This window comes from Vipera berus, assembly GCF_964194415.1.
Source record: "Vipera berus genome assembly, chromosome: 3".
Classification (NCBI taxonomy): domain Eukaryota; kingdom Metazoa; phylum Chordata; class Lepidosauria; order Squamata; family Viperidae; genus Vipera; species Vipera berus.
The window spans coordinates 203,377,110-203,397,601 of NC_138204.1; the positions used below are offsets into that span (position 1 = coordinate 203,377,110).

The 20,492-nt window shown below is 45.4% G+C and overlaps 1 protein-coding gene across 1 annotated transcript in view; it reads left to right on the plus strand.

Moving 5' to 3' along the window:
- TBC1D31 (TBC1 domain family member 31) overlaps positions 1 to 16,985 on the plus strand; it is a 32,365-nt gene extending 15,380 nt beyond the window's left edge. The window contains exons 13-22 of the mRNA XM_081323519.1: positions 315 to 494; positions 1,512 to 1,744; positions 3,730 to 3,882; positions 6,983 to 7,118; positions 9,098 to 9,190; positions 10,689 to 10,829; positions 12,142 to 12,336; positions 13,601 to 13,751; positions 15,455 to 15,580; positions 16,725 to 16,985. Of these exons, the coding sequence (XP_081179645.1) occupies positions 315 to 494; positions 1,512 to 1,744; positions 3,730 to 3,882; positions 6,983 to 7,118; positions 9,098 to 9,190; positions 10,689 to 10,829; positions 12,142 to 12,336; positions 13,601 to 13,751; positions 15,455 to 15,580; positions 16,725 to 16,855 (1,539 nt within the window). The 3' untranslated portion in view covers positions 16,856 to 16,985. The remainder of the gene's footprint in view (positions 1 to 314; positions 495 to 1,511; positions 1,745 to 3,729; positions 3,883 to 6,982; positions 7,119 to 9,097; positions 9,191 to 10,688; positions 10,830 to 12,141; positions 12,337 to 13,600; positions 13,752 to 15,454; positions 15,581 to 16,724) is intronic.
- Positions 16,986 to 20,492: the final 3,507 nt, after the last annotated feature.

Sequence of the window (20,492 nt, forward strand, 5' to 3'; positions counted from 1 at the left end):
GAGTTTGCCTGCAATGCTGCACTTTAATCACGTACCACCAGGGCTTCAATCAATCTGTTAAGTTGTAATTCTGTATACAATAAAACTTCCTTTTAAAACTGGTATCCTCTAAAATGGCCGGATTATCATTCCTGCCACTCCAAGTCAAGTTGTTCCTCGACAAGGTATGTGAACCTGGGACAATTGGAATATGAATTTTCCAAGACATAATGAGCTTTTTTTTCCCCCCGTGGACATTTTGTGCTTGAGCTGATCTTCTGTTTTGATGCGCAGGATACAGCGATTGTAACTGATCTCTCTGCCTGTAACTGCAGGGCTATGCCTGGCCCCTTCTGGAAACCATGTTCTCTGAAGTCCTGACGAGGGAAGAATGGCTTAAAATGTTTGATAATATCTTCTCCAACCACCCCTCCTACTTGCTGATGGTGGTGGCTGCCTACCTTATCTGCTCCAGGGCTCCATTGCTGCATTGCAATCAGAAGGAGGACTTTGAGGTAAGTCCCTCACTGTATGTATGTATATTTATTTACTTATTTATTCGTATCCCGCCTTTATTAATTTTTACAAATAACTCAAGGCAGCGAATGTATCCAACTCATCTTCCTCCTGCTCTTTTTCCCCACCGCAACAGCAACCCTGTGAGGTAGGTTGAGCTGAAAGAGAGGGACTGGCCCAAAATCTGCCAGCTGGCTTTCATAGCTAAGACGGGACTTGAACTCAGGGTCTCCCACTTTTGAGCCTGGTGCGTTAAAAATTTGACCAAGCAGTATGATCCTGGGCTCAGCAAAGTTCTAGTCCACTTTCTGGAAATGGGTTTAGAAACCTGGATTTTCCTGTCTGACACACGAAACATAGGTCAGGCCCTATAGTAAAGCTCCTAAAATCACTAGAGAAGAAAGAGAAGAAATAATGGATGTAGCTTTGCCCTCAGAAGAAACTCATGGCCACTTCTAGAAACCCTCTGCAAAGTTTGGAACCTGGAAAATGGATCTTTAACTTGGAAGTTGGACAAAATGAAAAGGGGATCCCTGGAAGAATCAGCCCTCCAACTTAAGGAAGGTGTCAGGAAGGCCTCGTACATCTTCTACCCCCCAATCCTTTTTTAATAGATGTAAATTTATTAATTTAGGGACGCGGTGGCTCAGTGAGTTAGGACGCTGAGCGTGTCGATCAGAAGGTTGGCAGTTTGGCGGGTCGAATCCCGAGTGCCGCGTAACAGAGTGAGCGCCTGTTACTCGTCCCAGCTTCTGCCAACCTAGCAGTTCGAAAGCACGTAAAAATGCAAATAGAAAAATAGGGACCACTACGGTGGGAAGGTAACAGCGTTCCGTGCGCCTTTGGCATCTAGTCATGCCGGCCACATGACCACAGAGACGTCCTCGGACAAGCGCTGGCTCTTCAGCTTTGAAACGGAGATGAGCACCGGCCCCTAAAGTGGGAAATGACTAGCACGCATGTGCGGGGGAACCTTTACCTTTACCTTACTAAATTTATTAAATGTTGGTCTGCAGTACTTCTTCCACCATCGGAACCACCTGGACGTCAGCGTGGTGATCCGAGAGGCCTACCATCTCATGGAGTGCACCCCAGACGACATCCATCCCGCCCGTATGCTGGAGGACTTTGCACCACTGACCAAAGGGCAGTACCCCATCTTTAATAAGTACCCCAAGTTCATTGTGGATTACCAGTCCCAGGAGCGAGAACGGATCAGGCAGGAGGAGATTGAGTACCTAAGGGAGAGGTAGGTATTCTTGGATCCGATGGAAAGATAAATATGAACATAATTTAGATGGAGGAACATCATAATAACACTGTTAGAGGCTCACTCAGACCCATGGGCTCAGATATTCAATGCCAATAGAGGATTACGCCTCATACATTTACCTTTTTCTCCACATTTTTGATCTGATTTACACAGAGTAATCTTCACCTAATCAGACCAGATGGGGAGCATCAGGGGAAAAAAATGTCCAAGCACATCTTCACATCCCCAATCATTATTAATGCAATTCAGTGCCCTGAAAGCACTAGTGTCTGAAGAAAGCAAACTATTATACTACAATATCCATCCATTATTCTAGCAAACACAGCATCTTTGCTGACCAAGATGATTGAATTACAGTCCAAGACAGCTGGGAGGTTGGAAAAACCTGTTCTGGACTTTTATAGAATATAAGCTAGATCCGTGGTGGCGAACCTATGGCACAGGTGGCACGCAGAGCCCTCTTTGTGGGCACGCGTGCCGTTGCCCCAGTCCTAGGCCTTCAGCTGGTTTTTATAAAACCTTTTCGCTTTAGGCCTCCGCCAGCGTGGGCCAAAAAAAAAAAGCTTCAATCAATCAATTTCAACTTCTCGCGGGAAAAAAAAAGATCTTGCAAAGTTGGAATTGATTGATTGAACGTTTTAGTCCCACCCAGTCTGCCGTTACCACTGCACCCATGCCCACTCAATTGGCCACACCCACCCAACGGGCCATGCCCACCCGGCACCTGACGATACATAAGTGAGTTTTGGGCTGCAGTTTGGACACTCGGTCTCTAAAAGGTTCACCATCACTGAGCTAGATTGTTCCAAAAGTGCTTTTTCAAAAGGCGACTAGACCAGGTCAGAGCTGAAGAAGCTTCTTGGATGAGAAGGGAAATGTCTTCAAGGAAAAAAACAAAGAAAGTCCAATTCCCTTCTGAAAAAAGCACTTTTGGGGCAACCCTGACCCGGATGGCTGAAACCCTCCACAGACAATAAGCTATATCGGTTTTACTCTTCCTTGTGAGTTCAGTCTGAAGGTCTTAAGGCAATCCAATTTGAAGTTGTAACCTGATCCGTGTATGAACCCAGCGTAAATTGAGCCTCTGTTTGGGAGATGAACTGTCTGACTTTCCCTGCCTGATGTTTGGGAGATAGAGAATAAAGTGTTTGGGGGGGGGGGGAAATGATTGTCAGAAAGAAAAATGAGTATCACCACCTGTCAGAATCCATTTATACCCCATTCATAAAACTCTATCTGTATGTTTTTAAAATCTTATCCCTCCCCCTGGATTCTGCCATTTCTCCAAGGAGGAGAAGAGAGGATGTGTATTCAGCCTGCCAGGGAGGCTGTCTTCAAAGACCAGGGGAAGAACCTTTGAACTGAGAACAACAAAGGAAGTGGGGGGAAGAGATCTGGTTTGTATCTCAGATTAGAATCTCTAAAGGAAGGGAGCAATTGTGAAGATATGAGAGTTCCCTCTTTCCCATGGAAGGATTTGACACCTGAATTTAAATTGATCCAGGACAAACCAGATGGCTTGGAGGGGGGTGGGTGGTTCGACCTGGGGTCTCTTTAAAAAAGCACCAAACTGTAAAACAGTTCAGATCCTGTCTTGTATTCCCATTACCAATCATGTTTCAGTAAAAACTCCTTTTGGACAATTTCTGTTTCAAGAGTTCGTTCTTTCCTGGGATGTGGATTGGGTTAGGGTCTTGACACCACCCTTGCGTGCTATGAATTGCTTTGGTCCACGTGTTCTCCAATGTGGAGAGAGTTGACTTTGAGCCCATTAGCCAGAATATGTTTTCCTGCTGATCAGATGAAACGCAAGTCATTCCATGGCTGAAAGCAAGATTAACCTCCTTTCCCTGCCTGTCCGGAGAGGACAACAGGATTCCTTGACACACACACACACACACACACACACACACACACACACACACCCAGTAGAGCCTCCCTGATTAAATACTTCCTTGCAGGCAGCTGCTGCATGAAATAGAAGCTAAAGCAATCGAGCACCGAGTGGAGGATGAAACATGGTATCGAAAGCAGGAGCTGCTTCAAGAAGCTGAGGAGCAAAGGAGGAAGATGCTACTCACCGAAGAGGAAAAACTAGTGGAGCAGAGACGGCGGTAGGTTCAGTCTTACATCTTTGCTCCTTGTTGTTGTTGTTGTTGTTGTTGTTAGCTGCGAAGTCGTGTCCGACCCATCGCGACCCCATCGACAACGTTCCTCCGGGCCTTCCTGTCCTCTACCATCTTCTGGAGTCCATTTAGGCTCACGCCTACTGCTTCAGGGACTCCATCCAGCCACCTCGTTCTCTGTTGTCCCTTTCTTCTGTTGCCCTCAAACTTTCCCAGCATTAGGCTCTTCTCCATCTTTGCTCCTAGTGGTAGTTATCAGGAAACTGAATGCTGAGCTTCAGGAGGATACCTGCTTCAGATAGTTTTCGTCCAACAATAATGGATCATTCTGGGGGGTACCTACACCCCTAGTTCTGAATCCTGACAGCCGGTTGCCCCCAACCCCGTGGTGACAAGACCGCATGTCAGGCATTCAGCAACCGACCTGCTCCTGTCTGGAAAGCCCAGGTAGAAAGCAAGTGGAGGCAGCAGGATCACACTTCATGGTCCAGGCTGTGTGCCGACGAGTGATCATAAGCCAAACACGGGGCTGCACTTAACTAACATATACCGACCATGGTATCTAAGCCTGTCTCAACACCCTAATTCAGAGGTCCCCAACCTTTTGGGCATCAAGGACCAGTTCCATGGAGAGAGTTTTTTCCGCGGTCCGGAGGGGGCCTGGTTTTGTGTGCTGCCTGCATCCCATGGATGGGGCTTTGCTTGTTTGTGCGGACCGGTTGCTGGCATGCCGCGGCCTGGTACTGGTCCACGGACCTGGGGTTGGGGACCCCTGCCCTAATTGTTGTCTACTCCATTATTCAGTTGATATCCATTCCTCTTCCAAAATGGAGTTTGCCTGCTTAGATCACCCCTTTGTAGAGATCTCTGTGTCTCTGGATGAAAACCATTTATGCCTGAGAAAAAGATAAGTGAGAGAAGGATGTGACAGGTATATAAAACTATGCACAGGCGGGATAAAACGAATGGGAAAATGTTTTGGTTTCTTTTGTAATAACTGGAACCCGGGGCTGCCCAGTGAAGCTGCATCATGAGTGGACAAATACTACTTTTCCCAGAGAGTTGGATCTTCACATTATGTGTCCAAAGTGAGATAATTTGAGCTTGGTCATTTGTGCCTAAAGTGAATACTCTGGGTTGTTTTGCTCAATTATCCCTCAGTTTGTTTTCTTGGCTTTCCATGATATTCTGAAAAGCCTTTTCCAACACCAAATTTCACAAGCATCAAGACATTTCCTGTGCTGCTGCTTCAAAGTCCTGCTCTCACTTCCATAGACTGTGGTGGTGTAGTTGGTTCACATGGTGTGGTAGGATGGAGGGTTTGTTGTCACTGTGTGTTGGGGGGAGAGAGCATGGGGGGAGGCTCAGCTAATCTCAATGTACACATGTTGTACTTTGACAATAAAGGTTTATTATTATTATTACTGTCACAGAGAATACCCATGGTTTGCCCAGTTCTGACCTTTCTATATACAGACATATTTGAATATCTTTTGCAAGACCTTCGTGGCTGTTCTCCCACATGCTAGTCTGTAACAGATTTTTTTGACTGTTTGTTCCTTTATCGCTGATGCTGGATGCTAAAAGGCAGAAGCTCTATACCACTTCCACACCTTCACGATCAATTCTAAGGTTGATTGTTGTACTTGTTGTCATTAGTTTGATCTTCTTTATGTCTGTGCTCCTGGAGTTTATTACCAGAGCTTCCAGATCCTATGCATTTTTAGCTGTCGGAGTAACATCATTGGCATAGCCCGGGGTTCGTGATGTTTCTTCCTCCAGTTTTAAAACCAAGACAGAATGCATCTCAAATATAGTTAACTCAAGCACAACCATTTATTTTATGTTGTATTTGCTTTTACTGATACGGTGGCTCATCTTCTCAGTGTGACTTTGGGCAGCAAACAAGTTTAAAAACAGAGGTGCTGATGACAATACAAAACAAAGATCACACACAATCAAAGCAAAAGAATGGCCACTCTCTCCAACAGTAACAAGCCACTTGGGCTGCACTAACTCTGGGCCAAAGGCCAGCAGTATCAGATCCCATCTGATTCCATGAAATAGGCGTTTCCAAAGGATAGGCACCGTGGCCAAAAATGTCCCCTGGCATTCTTTAATCAGTGGAACCCAAAGCATGCCCCTCTTACTGGAATTCATGGGAGGGTAAAGACAACTGGAGACACATAGTCCCTCAAATCTCTTGGCCCCCCCCATCCCATGAAGGCCCTTGTACAACCAACACATTGAGTTGCATCTAGAAGCCTAATGGGAGGGCAAAAGTTTAAATCAAGAGAGAGATCTATTGTCTTCTTTCTTCTATGTCAGTGGTGGCGAACCTATGGCACGAGTGCCAGAGACGGCACTCAGAGCCCTCTCTGTTGGCACACGCGCCACCGCCGCCAGCAGCAGGTCCATCAGGCCACCACCGCCACCCAGAGCAGGAGCCCCGCCCAGCACAAAGGAGACGAAGCGGCCGACTAGCAAGCTTGAGTAGAGGTGGTAGAGCAGAGGTCACTAACCATTGTCGATTGGCGGACTGGAACAAAAGGGAGGGGGAAGCATTTTACATGCATGCATGCACGCACAGGGCTGCAAGCAGACTCACGCTACAAATGGGGCAGGTCGAGTGCCTGCATGATACTCACTAGCCCTGCCCCGTTCTTCCGTGGTGCAGCGTCTTGTATCTGCACCCCACAGTGCTGCGGAGGCCGTTTTTGCCCCTTGCAGCACAGTGGACCATTTTTGTGCCCCTGGGTTTTGCATGCCAGAGGCGGCACTCAGAGGCGCCTCCCTGCCCCCCCTGAGGGCACCACAATGCTGATGCAGCCCTGGCACTTTGCGATAAATGTGTTTTGGGTTGCGGTTTGGGCACTCTGTCTCTAAAAGGTTTGCCATCACTGTTCTACGTAGTATTCTCAGATACCTGACTGGCCACCAACAGAATGCAGCATCACGAGACTCCTTTCCCTACTCCAACTGAATGAATGTAAGATGAGCTGCCCAAAGTTTCACCTGGCCTGTTTGCATCCATCCCTGTGCTCCTGCCCTTCTCAAGCCCGTTTTTTTTTCCTTTTTGACCCTGAAGGTTGGCTGCCGTCAAGAGAGAACTGAAAGTGAAGGAGCTGCAGTTGGTGGAAGGCGCACGGAGGCGCTTTCTAAAATACCAGCAAGATCAGCGGGAAATGGAGCTTAAAAGGCTCGACGATGAAATTGCAAGGAAGGTAACCTGTGACCACTTCACCTGTGGGCAAGAGAACAGGGACCTCTGCAGTGCTGGCAATTTTGTTTGATCGGCTTCCTCAGTTCCTCCCAGGGAATAAGTCTAGACCGCAATTCGCTGTTCCTGGTCTCTCCCAGGCTTATTAGACCACAGTGTCAACGCTGCAAACATTGGAGGTTTTTGCCTTGTAAGAGGCAACCTTTCCCTTTAAACTGTTTTGCTTTTGAAAAATGAAGCTGGGGGGTGGGGGGGAGGAGAATGCTACCCCGGTTGTTTTTTTTTTAATAAGGAATGGCGGGAAAGAGAATGGAAGAGAAGCTCTGCATGTTAAACTAATTGGAGAATGTGATTTATGACGTTTAAATTAAGGGAGGGAATTGTGTTTGATACGATGTATTCAAGGGTGGAGAATTCAGATTCTGGCATCCATCGATGAGTGCCGATGCTTTGTTCTCATTATTATAGACTTTTTAGAAGAAACAATGCCTGAATGTTCTTTGAACTGTCTCATTAGTCGGAGCCATGACACACAGCTCCAATCATTGGCCCTGCTGGCGGGGAGTTGGAATCCAACAGATCTCAAGAATGTTAACCAAAGGTTTTAGGATTTTTTTCCCATAGGTCCTCTAGGAAACTGGAGACTGGTGTAGATTAAGGATAGATTAGTGTTGTCCTACTTAACACCATCCATAAAGAAATTGTGATACTTGTTATTGAAATGAGTGATGGCCAATTTGGCTGGGATTAAAAGGGGGGCAAATTAAACTCCTACAAGTTGACAGGTTAGTAGCCATGATGGATAGATTACAATCTCCAGTATCAGGCAGTGGAGAATAAGAACAGGAGGATGTGATTAGGTGAATCACTACAGAAGAAGTGAATCACTACAATTCTTAAATTAGTAACATGGTTATTAAGTGAATCTGGTTTTCCCATTAACTTTGCTTGTCAGAAGGTCACTAAAGGGGATCACATGACTCTGGACACTGCATCCATCATATATATGAGTCAGTTGTCAAGCATCTAAATATAAATCACACAAGATCATGGGGATGCTGCAACAGTCATAAGTGTGAAAAATGGCCAGAAGTCACTTTTTCAGTGCCATTGCAGCTTTGAACGGATCACTGAATGAACTGTTGTAAGTTGAGGACTACATGCATTCCTGGTTTAGAAATAGGAAAAACATGGGGTAAAATACTTTTCACAAGCAGTTAGAATGCAACTCCTGCAGTTTTTTTTTAAACCCAAAGCAAAGGATTAAACCAGCGGTCTTCAAACTTGGCAACTTTAAGACTTGTGGACTTCGACTCCCAGAATTCCTCAGCCAGAATTCCTCAGCCGACGTGAGTCCTTGTTATGCTCACAAGGAGAAACCCCTCTTCCAAGAAATAGGCAGGAACTGCAAGAAAAAACAACCCCTTTTATTCTCACAGACCTGAGTCAATGTCCAAGGCAAACAAATACAGTCCACAGAAACTCGATCCTCAACACGAACGGTTGCCTTTGGCAACCAGCACCTCCCACCCCTTCCCTGTTATAATTCAGCCAAGCCGTGGCTTCCTAATGCCTTCTCCTTTGCCTTTGAAGCCGCCCCATTGTATTCCTCTGTCCTACTCGCTTCTGTTGCCTGTGCTTTTGTGCATCCTGGATTTGTCCCAGCTGTTCTTCATCACTGTCCGCCTCAGGCTCCCAGCACAGCTGTGTCTCAGCCTGAGCGCAAATAGAGGGGCCAAGCTCCTCGTCCGACTGTAAGTCTTGGAGCTCCTCAGAACCTTTCTCTGACTCTGATGTCACTCCAGGCCCCTCCTCCTCCTCCTCTGATTCCTCAGACTCAGCTGCCGGATCCACTGGCTGGCGAGGAATCACAACACAAGTCTTAAAGTTGCCAAGTTTGAAGACCCCTGAATTAAACAAAGAGATGGTAGCAAAGGGTAAGCAATTTTACTGGTTTGGTGTAACCACCTGCGTTCGCTGTAGGCCTCCATGAGAGAAGAAGAAACAGCAGCTACCATTCGAGACGTCGAGGTGAGGCAGATGGAGCTCGAAACTCAGCGACGACTGTTTGAACAGGTACGTGACCAGAACGTGTGGTGTTCCTGAGGCCAAATAACCAGACATCTAGGTCTGTTCTGTGAGTGCCAAAGAAATCCTTCTAGCTTATACACTTAGCTTGCGCTGGCTTCTGGTAGAAATTAGATTTGGAATCTTGCAAATCAGTATGAAGGGCTGCTACTGCTAGAGTTAGATTTGCCCAGGTTGCAGAGTGATAGAAGTCTTGAATGCGTGATTGCTATTCCAAGTTAGAGGTCAGCAACATCTTCAGATGCTACTGTTCACTGTGGCCCACGCATCAGAAGTAATTTTTTTAAAAAAAGTATTTGAACAGTCAGGTTTGATCTAGTGAAAGCCAACTGGGTGAACTCTCTCTCTTTCACACAGAGTTTGGCATTCTAGGGAAAATAGAAGGGGGAAAGTATGCTGAATATGTTTGTCCCATTGAGTTATTTGTAAAAATAATAAAGGTGGGCTACAAACAACGAAGCAAACAAAATGACAATGCTTTTCTCTTCCAAGAAAGAACACAAAAATCTGTAGGAGTTAAATCATCTTGCACATTTTTAACTATTGAGATATAACACCAGTGCCTGGAAAATTAATGTATGGGCATATACAAATGCATTATGAATACCCCTGTTAATTTTTTAAACGTAGGAATTTGCAGATGCCCTCTAGTCATTTTTGAAGGACTATGTTGCTCTGAGCTTGCCATAATTCATTAAATGATTCCCAGCTTCATGGAGGGGAGGGAATTAAATTCATTGTTTCTATTCTCGATTATTTTGGTTTTAGGGTGTATTTAATAATAATAATAATGATAATGATAATAATAATAATAATGAATAAGAATAAAAGGGACGCGATGGCTCAGTGGGTTAGGACGCTGAGGTTGTCGATCAGATGGTCGGCAGTTTGGCGGGTCGAATCCCGAGTGCCGCGTAACAGAGTGAGTGCCTCTTACTCGTCCCAGCTTCTGCCAACCTAGCAGTTCGAAAGCACGTAAAAATGCAAGTAGAAAAATAGGGACCACTCTGGTGGGAAGGTAACAGCGTTCATGCGCCTTTGGCGTCTAGTCATGCTGGCCACATGACCACGGAGACGTCCTCGGACAAGCGCTGGCTCTTCGGCTTTGAAACGGAGATAAGCACCGGCCCCTAGAGTGGGAAACGACTAGCACGCATGTGCGGGGGAACCTTTACCTTTACTTTTAATAAGAATAAGACCAAATGCGTCAGAGACCAATAACTTCTCCAAAGATGGTCTTTGTGTCTGAGATTTGATTCAAGAAAAGTGGGCTGGGAAAAGAGAAGATGGCTCAGTTCTCCAAAATAATCCTCAATATTCCGATATTTATATAATACATCCATACAATTTATATCCAATCATTAAAAGACAGCCGAAGGAGGCATACTGACCACAATGCAGCTATCCCCACCCCCTTGTGAGAAATCTTTTTAGTTTTGATTTGGACTTCGTCATCCCGCTGAGTGTCTTTCCTTTTTTTAATCAGAAACTTGTCAAAGAGCAGGAAGCCATGACACAAGAAGTCAAAGGGGAGGTGGACACCAGCCAGAGGAAAGCTGATCTCGAAGAACGTTTGTTTCAGAGGTTGATTGAAGCAAAACACGGAGGAAACCAGAAAGCTCACGAAGTGAGGGCCTCACGCAAGACTATTGAATGTGCTCCAGATAATTGGGGCTTCTGTTCCTATATTCACTCTCCATTGGCCATGCCAGGCAGGATGAATAGGAATGAAGGGTGGGCGGGTGGGGGGGAAGTGGGGAGCTTATAAAAAGGTTGCTTTGCTTTTTAATTGGTGCAAAAGATTCTAGGACAGGGGTAGGCAACCTTGGCTCTTTTATGACTCGTGGACTTCAACTCCCAGAATTCCTGAGCCAGCATGAAGTCCAGGAGTCATAAAAGAGCCAAGGTTGCCTACCCCTGTCCTAGGACATTTGGAAGTTTCCAGGATGAATTCCTTTACGTCATTGACGTAGGATTATCTTGTACAGGTACTCCTCAACTTGTGACTGTAACTAAGCCCAGAATTACAGTTCTAAGTGGTGGTCATTAAGCAGGTGCCGTGTAACTCTGCCCAGTTTTAGGAACTGTTAAGCAAATGCCACATTGTTAAGCGAATGCCGCAGTCATTAAACAAACCTCATTTTCTTCAGTAGATTTTTTTTTGCCAAAAACCAGAAGTAAATGCTTGAAACCGGCAAAAACTGGCAAAAAAATCATGGTGACATGACCATGGGATGCTGCTGCTTTGCTCCCATAAAAGTGAGCTTTGCGCTGGGTCCAGCTGTCCTCCAGAGCCAGATCATAAGTAGCTCTGGGGAGATCCATTGAAACTTTGAACAGTTGCTAAGCAACCAGTCATTAAGTGAGGACTACTTGTAGCTCTGAGTGCTACTTTGGATTTAAAAGCAAAAAAAAGGGCTTCAGAATATGGAGGGAGCATTCACACAAACTCTGTTTGCAGTTCCTTCAAGCAGGTACATCCTAGCTCAGGGGTCTTCAAACTTGGCCCTTTTATGACTTGTGGACTTCAACTCCCAGAATTCTTTAGCCAGCGTACGCTGGCTGAGGAATTCTGGGAGTTGAAATCCACAAGTCATAAAAGGGCCAAGTTTGAAGACGACCCCTGTCTTAGCGGACCAAATTCCTACATATCCAAAGTAGTTTCTCATTCTCTCTCCTTGAAGATTCTTTCCCCTACTTAGAGAAAATGATTGTTGTCTGTCTCAGTCTCACAAATACCTAGTAAATATCATCTCCCACTTTTTTTTTTTAGACCAATCCAGGCTGAGGAAATAATTTGTAGATAAACTAATCCTTCTCAATTACCTGAGGCAGATTTTTAGTCACAGACAACCATACAACTGGCAAGCTCATAAGCTGGAAGGAAGTTGTGCAGCTTCATTGTCTGGTGCTCTCTGACACAATTTGTGCCATCTTAGGTGCTTGAGGAATCTTTGGCCAAAGCCCATCAAGAAAACATTGACGTGAATTGGCAAGTGGAACTCCTCCACAAGCGAATCCGTGACGACATGGACCGGGACCAGCGATACCAAGAGGTGGCCAAACTCCTTCACAAGACCAGAATGGCAGAAGTTAAGCTGCTTGAGGCAATGAAAGAAGAATTGGCCGAAAAGGTGAGTGGATAAAAGTCTGTTAAAGACTGGCCTCTGCTGTTCTGTCCACGGCAGGGTGAAAGGATGAGAACCTGAAATCTGAGGGGGTCCTTGATGCTCTCTGAACTTGGTTGTTTTCTTGCAGACGCTTCATTACCCAAACCAGGTTAACCTCATCAGTGCTATTGGTGTTAGTGATAGCAGACTAGCCCTGATGAGGTGACACAGTTTGGGTAATGAAACGTCTGCAAGAAAACAAGCAAGCTCAGAGGCCACCAAGGACCCCTCGTTTCAACCCTGAGCTTCAGATAGTCTCCTTTATTGGAACCAGAAATCTTCTCCACTGCTGCTATGGTGACCGATGAAGTCCGTGAAGCCAGTTCACACAAGCCCAAAGGAACTCGTGGCTTTCATTTGGGGTATTGTAGTTAACCGTGTGATAAAAATTAAGATTTGGGTTGCTCTGTCTCCCAGGCAAATGAGCACCTGGTCTTGTTCATTTCTGTCTTCTTCCTCATCTGGTGCCAATTGATCTGGCCATGATTTGGATCAGTTGAAGCCCTGTCTGCTACACTCCCACTGATTTGGAAGATTTGGAATATTCCATTCAGTGGGGCTCTTAACACAGTGTTGGGCCTGTTACTCTCCGAATTCTCAAGCTGCGTGTCGATTGGAGAATTCTCGGAGTTGGATCACAATATGCTGGAGCAAACTCTTGTACAGGTAGTCCTTGACTCACAACCCAATTGACCCCCCAAAACTCTGTGCTCAACGAGACATGTGTTAAGTGAATTTTGCCCCATTTTACAACCTTTCTTGTCACAGTTGTTAAGGGAATCCTTGCAGGTGTTAAAGTTAGTAAAACAGTTGTTAAATGAATCTGGCTTCCCCCGTTCACGTTGCTTGTCAGAAGGGCGCAAAAGGTGGATCACATCGCCCTGGAACACTGTGACCCTCAGTGGCCAAGGGTCCATATTTTGATCACATGACCATGGGGATGCTGCAACGACTGTAAGTGTGAAAAATGGTCCTAAAAACGGTCCTTAAAAAAAAAGTCATCAATCACTTTTTCCAGTACCGTTGTAACTTGGTCATTAAATGAACTGTTGTAAGTCGAGGACTACTTGTACTTCCTTGAGACACGGTCACATTTCTGGTGTCTTTTCTTTTCCCCCCCCCCCACCCCCCCGATGGTGTCACTTTAAGCGGCCTTCCATTCTGGAGATAATCCTTCCTGCTTTCTCCTTTTCTAACGGAAATGTCCTGCTTTTCTATCGCCTTTTAGCTGGAGGACACCGTAGAAAAAAAAGAGCAGCTGATGGCCCAGCAAGACATCGCTGCTGCTTCGGATGCCAACAGGAAGCGGTTTCTGAACCAAGAAATGAACGACGCCATAGAACTGGCAGTGAAACTTCAGGATGAAGATGGCTATTTTGGTGAGCGGGAGGAGCTGTTTGTACACAGCAGAACAGACCGATAGAAATTTCCGTTATTTCGTTCGCGTGATACTGTATGTATTACGCTGGCTGGGACTTCTGGGAGTTGAGGTCCACCCATCTGAAACTTACCAAGGTTGAGAAGCACTGCCCCGAAGACTTTAGAGCAGGGGTCCCCCCAACCTGTGGGCCGCAGCCCACTCCCGGGCTGTGGGCTATTTGCAACCGGGCCCCGCGAGCGGCAGGCCGGCGCTCGCAGGACCACTCTGACCGTGAGTAGTGGGCATCGGTACGCATGCCCCTGGCACAAAACCATCCCCTCTTCTCTCCCCCTCCCTGCACCAGGCCGCCAACTTGGAAAGGTTGGGGAGCACTGCTTGAGAGAGAGAGAGAGAGAGAGAGAGAGAGAGAGAGAGAGAGAGAGCGCAATCCACCTCTTCACTTTTGCCGTAGGTCACATTGTAACCGGTCTCATTTTTTTTAAAACTACACCTTGCCAAACATTACAGCTACTTGAGATGGTATTAGAATCTTTTTTTAAAAAAAAGATAATAAATTTATTATGGCTGCTTGGTCCCAGATGATTTGGGGGCAGTTTATGTCCCATACTCTGAATTATTAAATAAATAAGTAAGTAAGTGTTTTATAAGCCAACCCAAGGAATACCCTATACCAGGGGTCGGCAACCTTAAACACTCAAAGAGCCACTTGGACCCATTTCCCAGAGGGAAAAAAACCACTGAGAGTCGCAAAACCCACGTGCGTGTGCACACGCACGGACACACAGGAGGAGAGCTTGATTGAAGAGTATAATTAAAAAGAAATAGAGGCTGCTGTGCATCCGTTTTCTCTCTCCCTCCCTTCCTTCCTCCCTCCCTCTCCCCCCTCTTCTCTCTCTCCCTCTCTCTGATCTTCTGCTCACGCTGTTCTCGGACAAGCTGACACACGTTCTTATTGGGCTGGCTCTCCTGCCCTGCTTTCTGCTGCTTCCTGTGGAGACGCAGCAAAGGCTTGTCAGCTTCTTGGAGAACAGCGTGAGGCCACTCTCTTTTACACACACACACAGAGAGAGAGAGAGAGAGAAGGGAAGCGCAAGTGCCTCTCTCTGTCTCTGTCTGCAAATGGCTGTGTCAGAATCCATTGATATCACATTCATAAATGTATGGTTAAAATACTGTGTCTACCGGGATTCTGCCATACTGGTAGAAGGAGGGGGGATTGTTTATTCAGTCTATCTGTAGCTGCTTTCAAAGAACCTTTGATCTGGGGGAACAAAGGGGGGGAAGTGATCTGTCTGTTGGGGCTGTAGGAAAATGGTAATCAACAAAGGAATACATGAAGTTCCTTTCTTCCCACGGAAGGACCTGACAACCAAATTGATGGGATCCTAACCAAATGGAGTTTTGAGGGGAGTGGGTTGAACCGGGAATGCTTATATAGATTTGAAATGTGACTCAAGACCAGATCCTGTCTCATATCTCCACAACCAATCTTATTCTTAGTAATTTTTTTCTTTTTGGACAACTCGGCTCCAAGAGTCCTTATTTCCTAAGATGTGAATTGGGGTGGGTTCTGACAGGCGGAGGACAATTGGGAGCCGCAGGACAAGGGCTCCAGAGCAGCGTGTTGCCGACCCGGGCCCTATACCTATAAACCAGGAGTACGTTATCTGGCTGATAATGTAACGTGTCCACTTTCTACAGAGCGACTGCGGGATCTGAGAACCTCCAAGAGCCAACAAGGTTCACAAGGCCATCAGGAACCCTGGAAGATGCAAGTGGGCAATGCTTGTTTAAACGAATCCTCAGGCGGAAACTCTTCCATCCACTGTAAGTGGCAAAACATGGGTTTTGAAGGAGAAAGCCTTAGGTGTGATAATCTGCTCTTGCGTCTGTTGTTGTGGGTAGCCATAATACTTGCAATCAAATTGCTTGTTGAAGGTGGAAAGATGCCAACCAAATTAGGAATCAACTCATTGAGAAGGTTAAAGCTATTTTTATTAAGAGGAGCTGTAATAACTATCTGATTGGGGTTGTACTTCCTCCCCTTCTTATACTCATGTGAATTAAGGAAGTGTCTGTCTGAGCCTCTTCCACATAATTTCTGCTTGGTTTGAACTTAAATTCTCCATCAAGGTCATCTTCCTTCTTCTATACAAACAAGGACAAGATTGAAATCAGGGTGCAGACAGTTTCCCCATCCTGGTGCTGTTCAGGTGTATTGGGATTACAAGTTCTACAGCTCCTCAGATCCAGATGTGACCCAAGCTTCTTGAATCAGCAATGGAAGGACAAACAGTGATTTATTTTTTAAACAGTCTCTCCAGAATAATTGCATATTTCCTTTGCCTTCCGGAGTCCATTTGGATGGTTAAGTTCTGTTTGCTTTTATTTATTTCATTATACAAATTTATATGGCTGCCTAACCTCACACCCAGGTTAACTCCAGGCGGCTTACAACATTAAAAATCCACAAAAATAAAAACCATTTGTGGTCCCCATGCCCACTAACAAAATGGCCTTTGCGGCCTTTTGGAAAAGCAACAAAGTGGGGAGCCAATCTTACTTAGGGGAATGATGTTCCATAGAGAAGGAGCCACCACTGAAAAGACCCTTTTTCGTGATCCCACCAGATGTACATCCACAATAGATGCAACCCTCAACGTACCCTGAATTGCCTAAACCAGGGATAGGCAACCTTGGCTCTTTTATGACTTGTGGACTTCAACTCCCAGAATTCCTGAGCCAGCATGGGCAGCAAATAAATTGGATTGATGATAGAAGATAAATAGATAGACAAACAAACAGATACCCTTCCTTATAGAATAGGGATTGCTTATAGAATCTCTAGGAATATTTGTCCTTTCAAAATAAAACAGCTGGATGCTTCTTAGGTCTTACAAGATATAGTCACTGAGCTTGTGATGTTGATGTTGTAACCTATCATTTTTAAGAACTCCTTTCACCTTTCAAGTCTCTTTAGACCGAGGACGGCAGGAGCTGGAATCGAAAGAACGGGAAATAATGGCTGAAGTTAGACAACTCAGAAAGAAGCTCATGTCTCACGCTCGGGGGAAGCCAGGTTTACCACCAGATGTCCAGTGAAAGTTGAAGAGTCCTGATCCAACTGTCCATGGTCTTGTTCAATGAGATTCCGGGAAGACAAGATTGATTTTGTATCATGTTTTCAAAATACTTTTTAAAATTATTTTTGTACATAAAAATAAAACATTTGAACAAACATTGGATCTTTTAAACTTTTAGCCAGCAGTTTGAATAAGTTTTAAGTAAAGAGTTGCAATCTATCTTCAATCACAGAATTGCTGCTGGGTAAGAGCTGGAAAAAAAATGGATGGGGATTTTTTCCTTCAGGAATGGCTTTATTTCTGTTGATCTCTTGGTCTGTCGGCCTTGTATCAGCTGATTTGAGGCTTTTTAAAAAATAATAATAATAGCACTAAACCCTGAATGCTTAATACGAAAGGATCATTAGGATTTTACAGACGAAGAGATGCTAGGAGTAATGTTTGGAGAGTGATACATTGGGGAAAAATTGCTGCATGTAGGCATACCTGTTGTACATCTACTTGAGCCTGGAAATAGACTTGTTTTCAAGCATCTCTAGGAGACAATGGCTTGTTGCATTTGCACTTGTGCATTGTTGAATAAGCCCTCTGAAATCCATTCCAAAGATCATCTTTAGTTCAGGTTTCCAGTGGCAGCCTGAGCCTGACCAGTTGCAGTCATCATACTGACCCCAGGCCAATAAAGCCTCCTTGGAAATTTTGACACATCCAGATCATTACTTTGGCCATAACCCAGAAGAAGTCTGCTGTTTCCCTCTCAGCCTCACAGGGAAACCAACAGCTATACATTGGTCTCCCAACCAAATGCCAGCCCAGCCTGGCCCTACTTAACTTCAGAAGCCCACAAGGTTGGTCAATGCTATCCCCTGGCGGGCATCTATTTTGGTTGCTGTATCCTAATGGAAAATTCTCAATGGAAGAGTTGTTTGACCAAGAGAAAGCTGGGCAGCCATTCCGAGGGATGTCGCAACTGCAAACCGTAGCCTTGTGAAAGGGTTCGTCTACTAAACCTCTTCATTGTGCTGTGATTGTACAGTTCTGATCAACGTTGTAGATAATAAGCACACAGGGCCAGTGGTGGGATTCAGGCAGTTCTCACCACTTCAGCAGAACTGGTAGCTAATTTTTTGTTGCCCAGGCCCAGAATGTACTTCCGAAAGTGGCAGAGAACTGGTTGTTCACATATTTGAATCCCTAAGAGGCATCTGGCTTCCAGTGTCATTCATACCTGGAATGGCTGCCATTTGTGAATCCCAGAAGCCAGGATTTATGGGCCTAGTGACCACATTCATTCTCCAGAAACCCCAAAGACACACCGTGTACTTATCTTAGCACATGAATCCTATTTTGAAATACTAAAGATGGCCAGAGGGAAAGTTTTCATCCGCAGTATTAAAAATTAGCCAACATTTAGCATCGCAGGCTGTTGTTGTTAGCTGCGAAGTCGTGTCCGACCCATTGCGACCCCATGGACAACGTTCCTCCAGGCCTTCCTGTCCTCTACCATCTTCTGGAGTCCATTTAAGCTCAAGCCTACTGCTTCAGTGACTCCATCCAGCCATCTCATTCTCTGTCGTCCCCTTCTTCTCTTGCCCTCAACCTTTCCTAGCATTATTTTTATTTTAATTCCATTTATATCCCGCCCTCCTTCCTTCTCATAAGGTGGCCAAAGTATTTGAGTTTCAACTTCAGGATCTGGCCTTCTAAAGAGCAGTCAGGGTTGATCTCCTCTAGGACTGACCGGTTTGATCGCCTTGCAGTCCAAGGGACTCGCAGGAGTCTTCTCCAGCACCATAGTTCAAAGGCCTCAATTCTTTGGCGCTCAGCCTTTCTTATGGTCCAACTTTCACTGCCATACATTGCAACTGGGAAGACCATAGCCTTGACTATACGCACTTTTGTTGACAGGGTGATGTCTCTGCTTTTTAGTGTGCTGTCTAGATTTGTCATGGCTTTCCTCCCGAGGAGCAAGCGTCTTTTAATTTCTTGGCTACAGTCCCCATCTGCAGTGATCTTGGAGCCCAGGAAAATACAATCTGTCACTACCTCCATTTCTTCCCCATCTATTTGGTAGGAATCGAGAGGGCTGGATGCCATGATCTTGGTTTTCTTAATGTTAAGTTTCAACCCAACTTTTGCACTCTCCTTCTTCACCCGCAACAAGAGACTCTTCAGTTCCTCTTCACTTTCTGCCATTAGAGTGGTATCATCGCAGGCTAGCTATCACAAAAACCAAATGTGGTGTTCTGTGGGAATGCAAGCTGCAAGCCTTTAAGATGTATGGACTTCAACTCCCAGAGTGCCCCAGTCAGCCATGAGAGTTGAAGTACACCTGTCTTAAAATTGTTGAGATTGAGAATCACTGCTTCAGTTCATTTCTCACAGGTTTTTTTTTGCTTAAGAAAAAAAAATCAAAGGATTTCTGCATGTACTTTTTGAATAAAATGTGCTGTGTACGTGTATACTTTTGAGAGCAGGCAACAGAATTTCATTTTTAATGTGCGCCAGTGTGCCCACAGTAAAAAAAAATGACAATAAAGGCTATCTTATCTAAAATAAAAGATCCAAAGACTGCTGTGATAAAAGATAGGGACATTTTAAAACAATATCTGGCACTTTGGCTGAAAATCACAAGCTGCCCTGCTCGAAGGAAAAGCAAATCCAAATGTTGGGTCCTAAAATAAATGCCAGAATCTTTTTTTTTTTTTAACAAAAGAAAAATTTAGTGCAAATGCAGAGAAGTAAATGTGTAAGAAATATACTTGAGCATGGATTAAATTCTAAGTTGGAAGAGGCAAAAAGCCATTTCTGCCCACTTTAGCCATTTCATCTTTGCTCTCCTTCCGGAAGCAGGCGCAGGCGTTTGCAACTCGAAACGTAAGGTCGTTGGGATGGCACCAGGGGTCTCTTTACCTAACTAAAGGTCCAATGAGTAGGTATTTTTATTTCTTCTCGGGGCGAAAAAGTTGCGCTGCCCCGTGTGAGGCTCGAACTCACGACCTTCAGATTATGAGACTGACGCGCTGCCTACTGCGCTAACGAGGCGCACGGAGAGAAGGGCAGAAAATCTCCTCATAAAGAGGAAAAGTCTGCAGAAGCGACGTCCTAATTCCTTAACTAAATTAAAAAAAAGGGGGGGGGAGGATCGCATCTTCCACAGGCTTAACGTATTTAAGTATCAAGCAGGAAAATAAAATGTCTCCTTCTGTAGAGAAACGAGTTGCATCGGTGAGAAACAGCCCCGGAATGAACGAATGGGAGGTAGGAAAGATTTCCGCCTCTCCCGACAAGCCGTTCTCACGTTCTCCACCCGCCCTCGGGAGAAAAATGCAGTGAAAGGAATGCGGGTGGTCAAAGAGTTGCAGATTCTGTCCAGGGGCTGGACCATCCATCGAGGGGACCCGTGGATCGGGGGGATCTTGCTACCTCGGCTGGGTTTGAAAGGCAAGCAGGGATCGACCAAGGAGCAAAACAATAGGCAGCATAATTCTGGATGCCCGCTAGAGGGCAGCCATGAGAAGACTTCAGGCCTCTGCTGCCCTCTAGTGGTCACCCCACACATAGCAGCCCTGTGAACGAAGACCAGTGTGTCTGCCTTTTGTCATAATGATGATGATGGTGGTGGTGGTGATTTTTTTTAAAAAATGAAACATGTA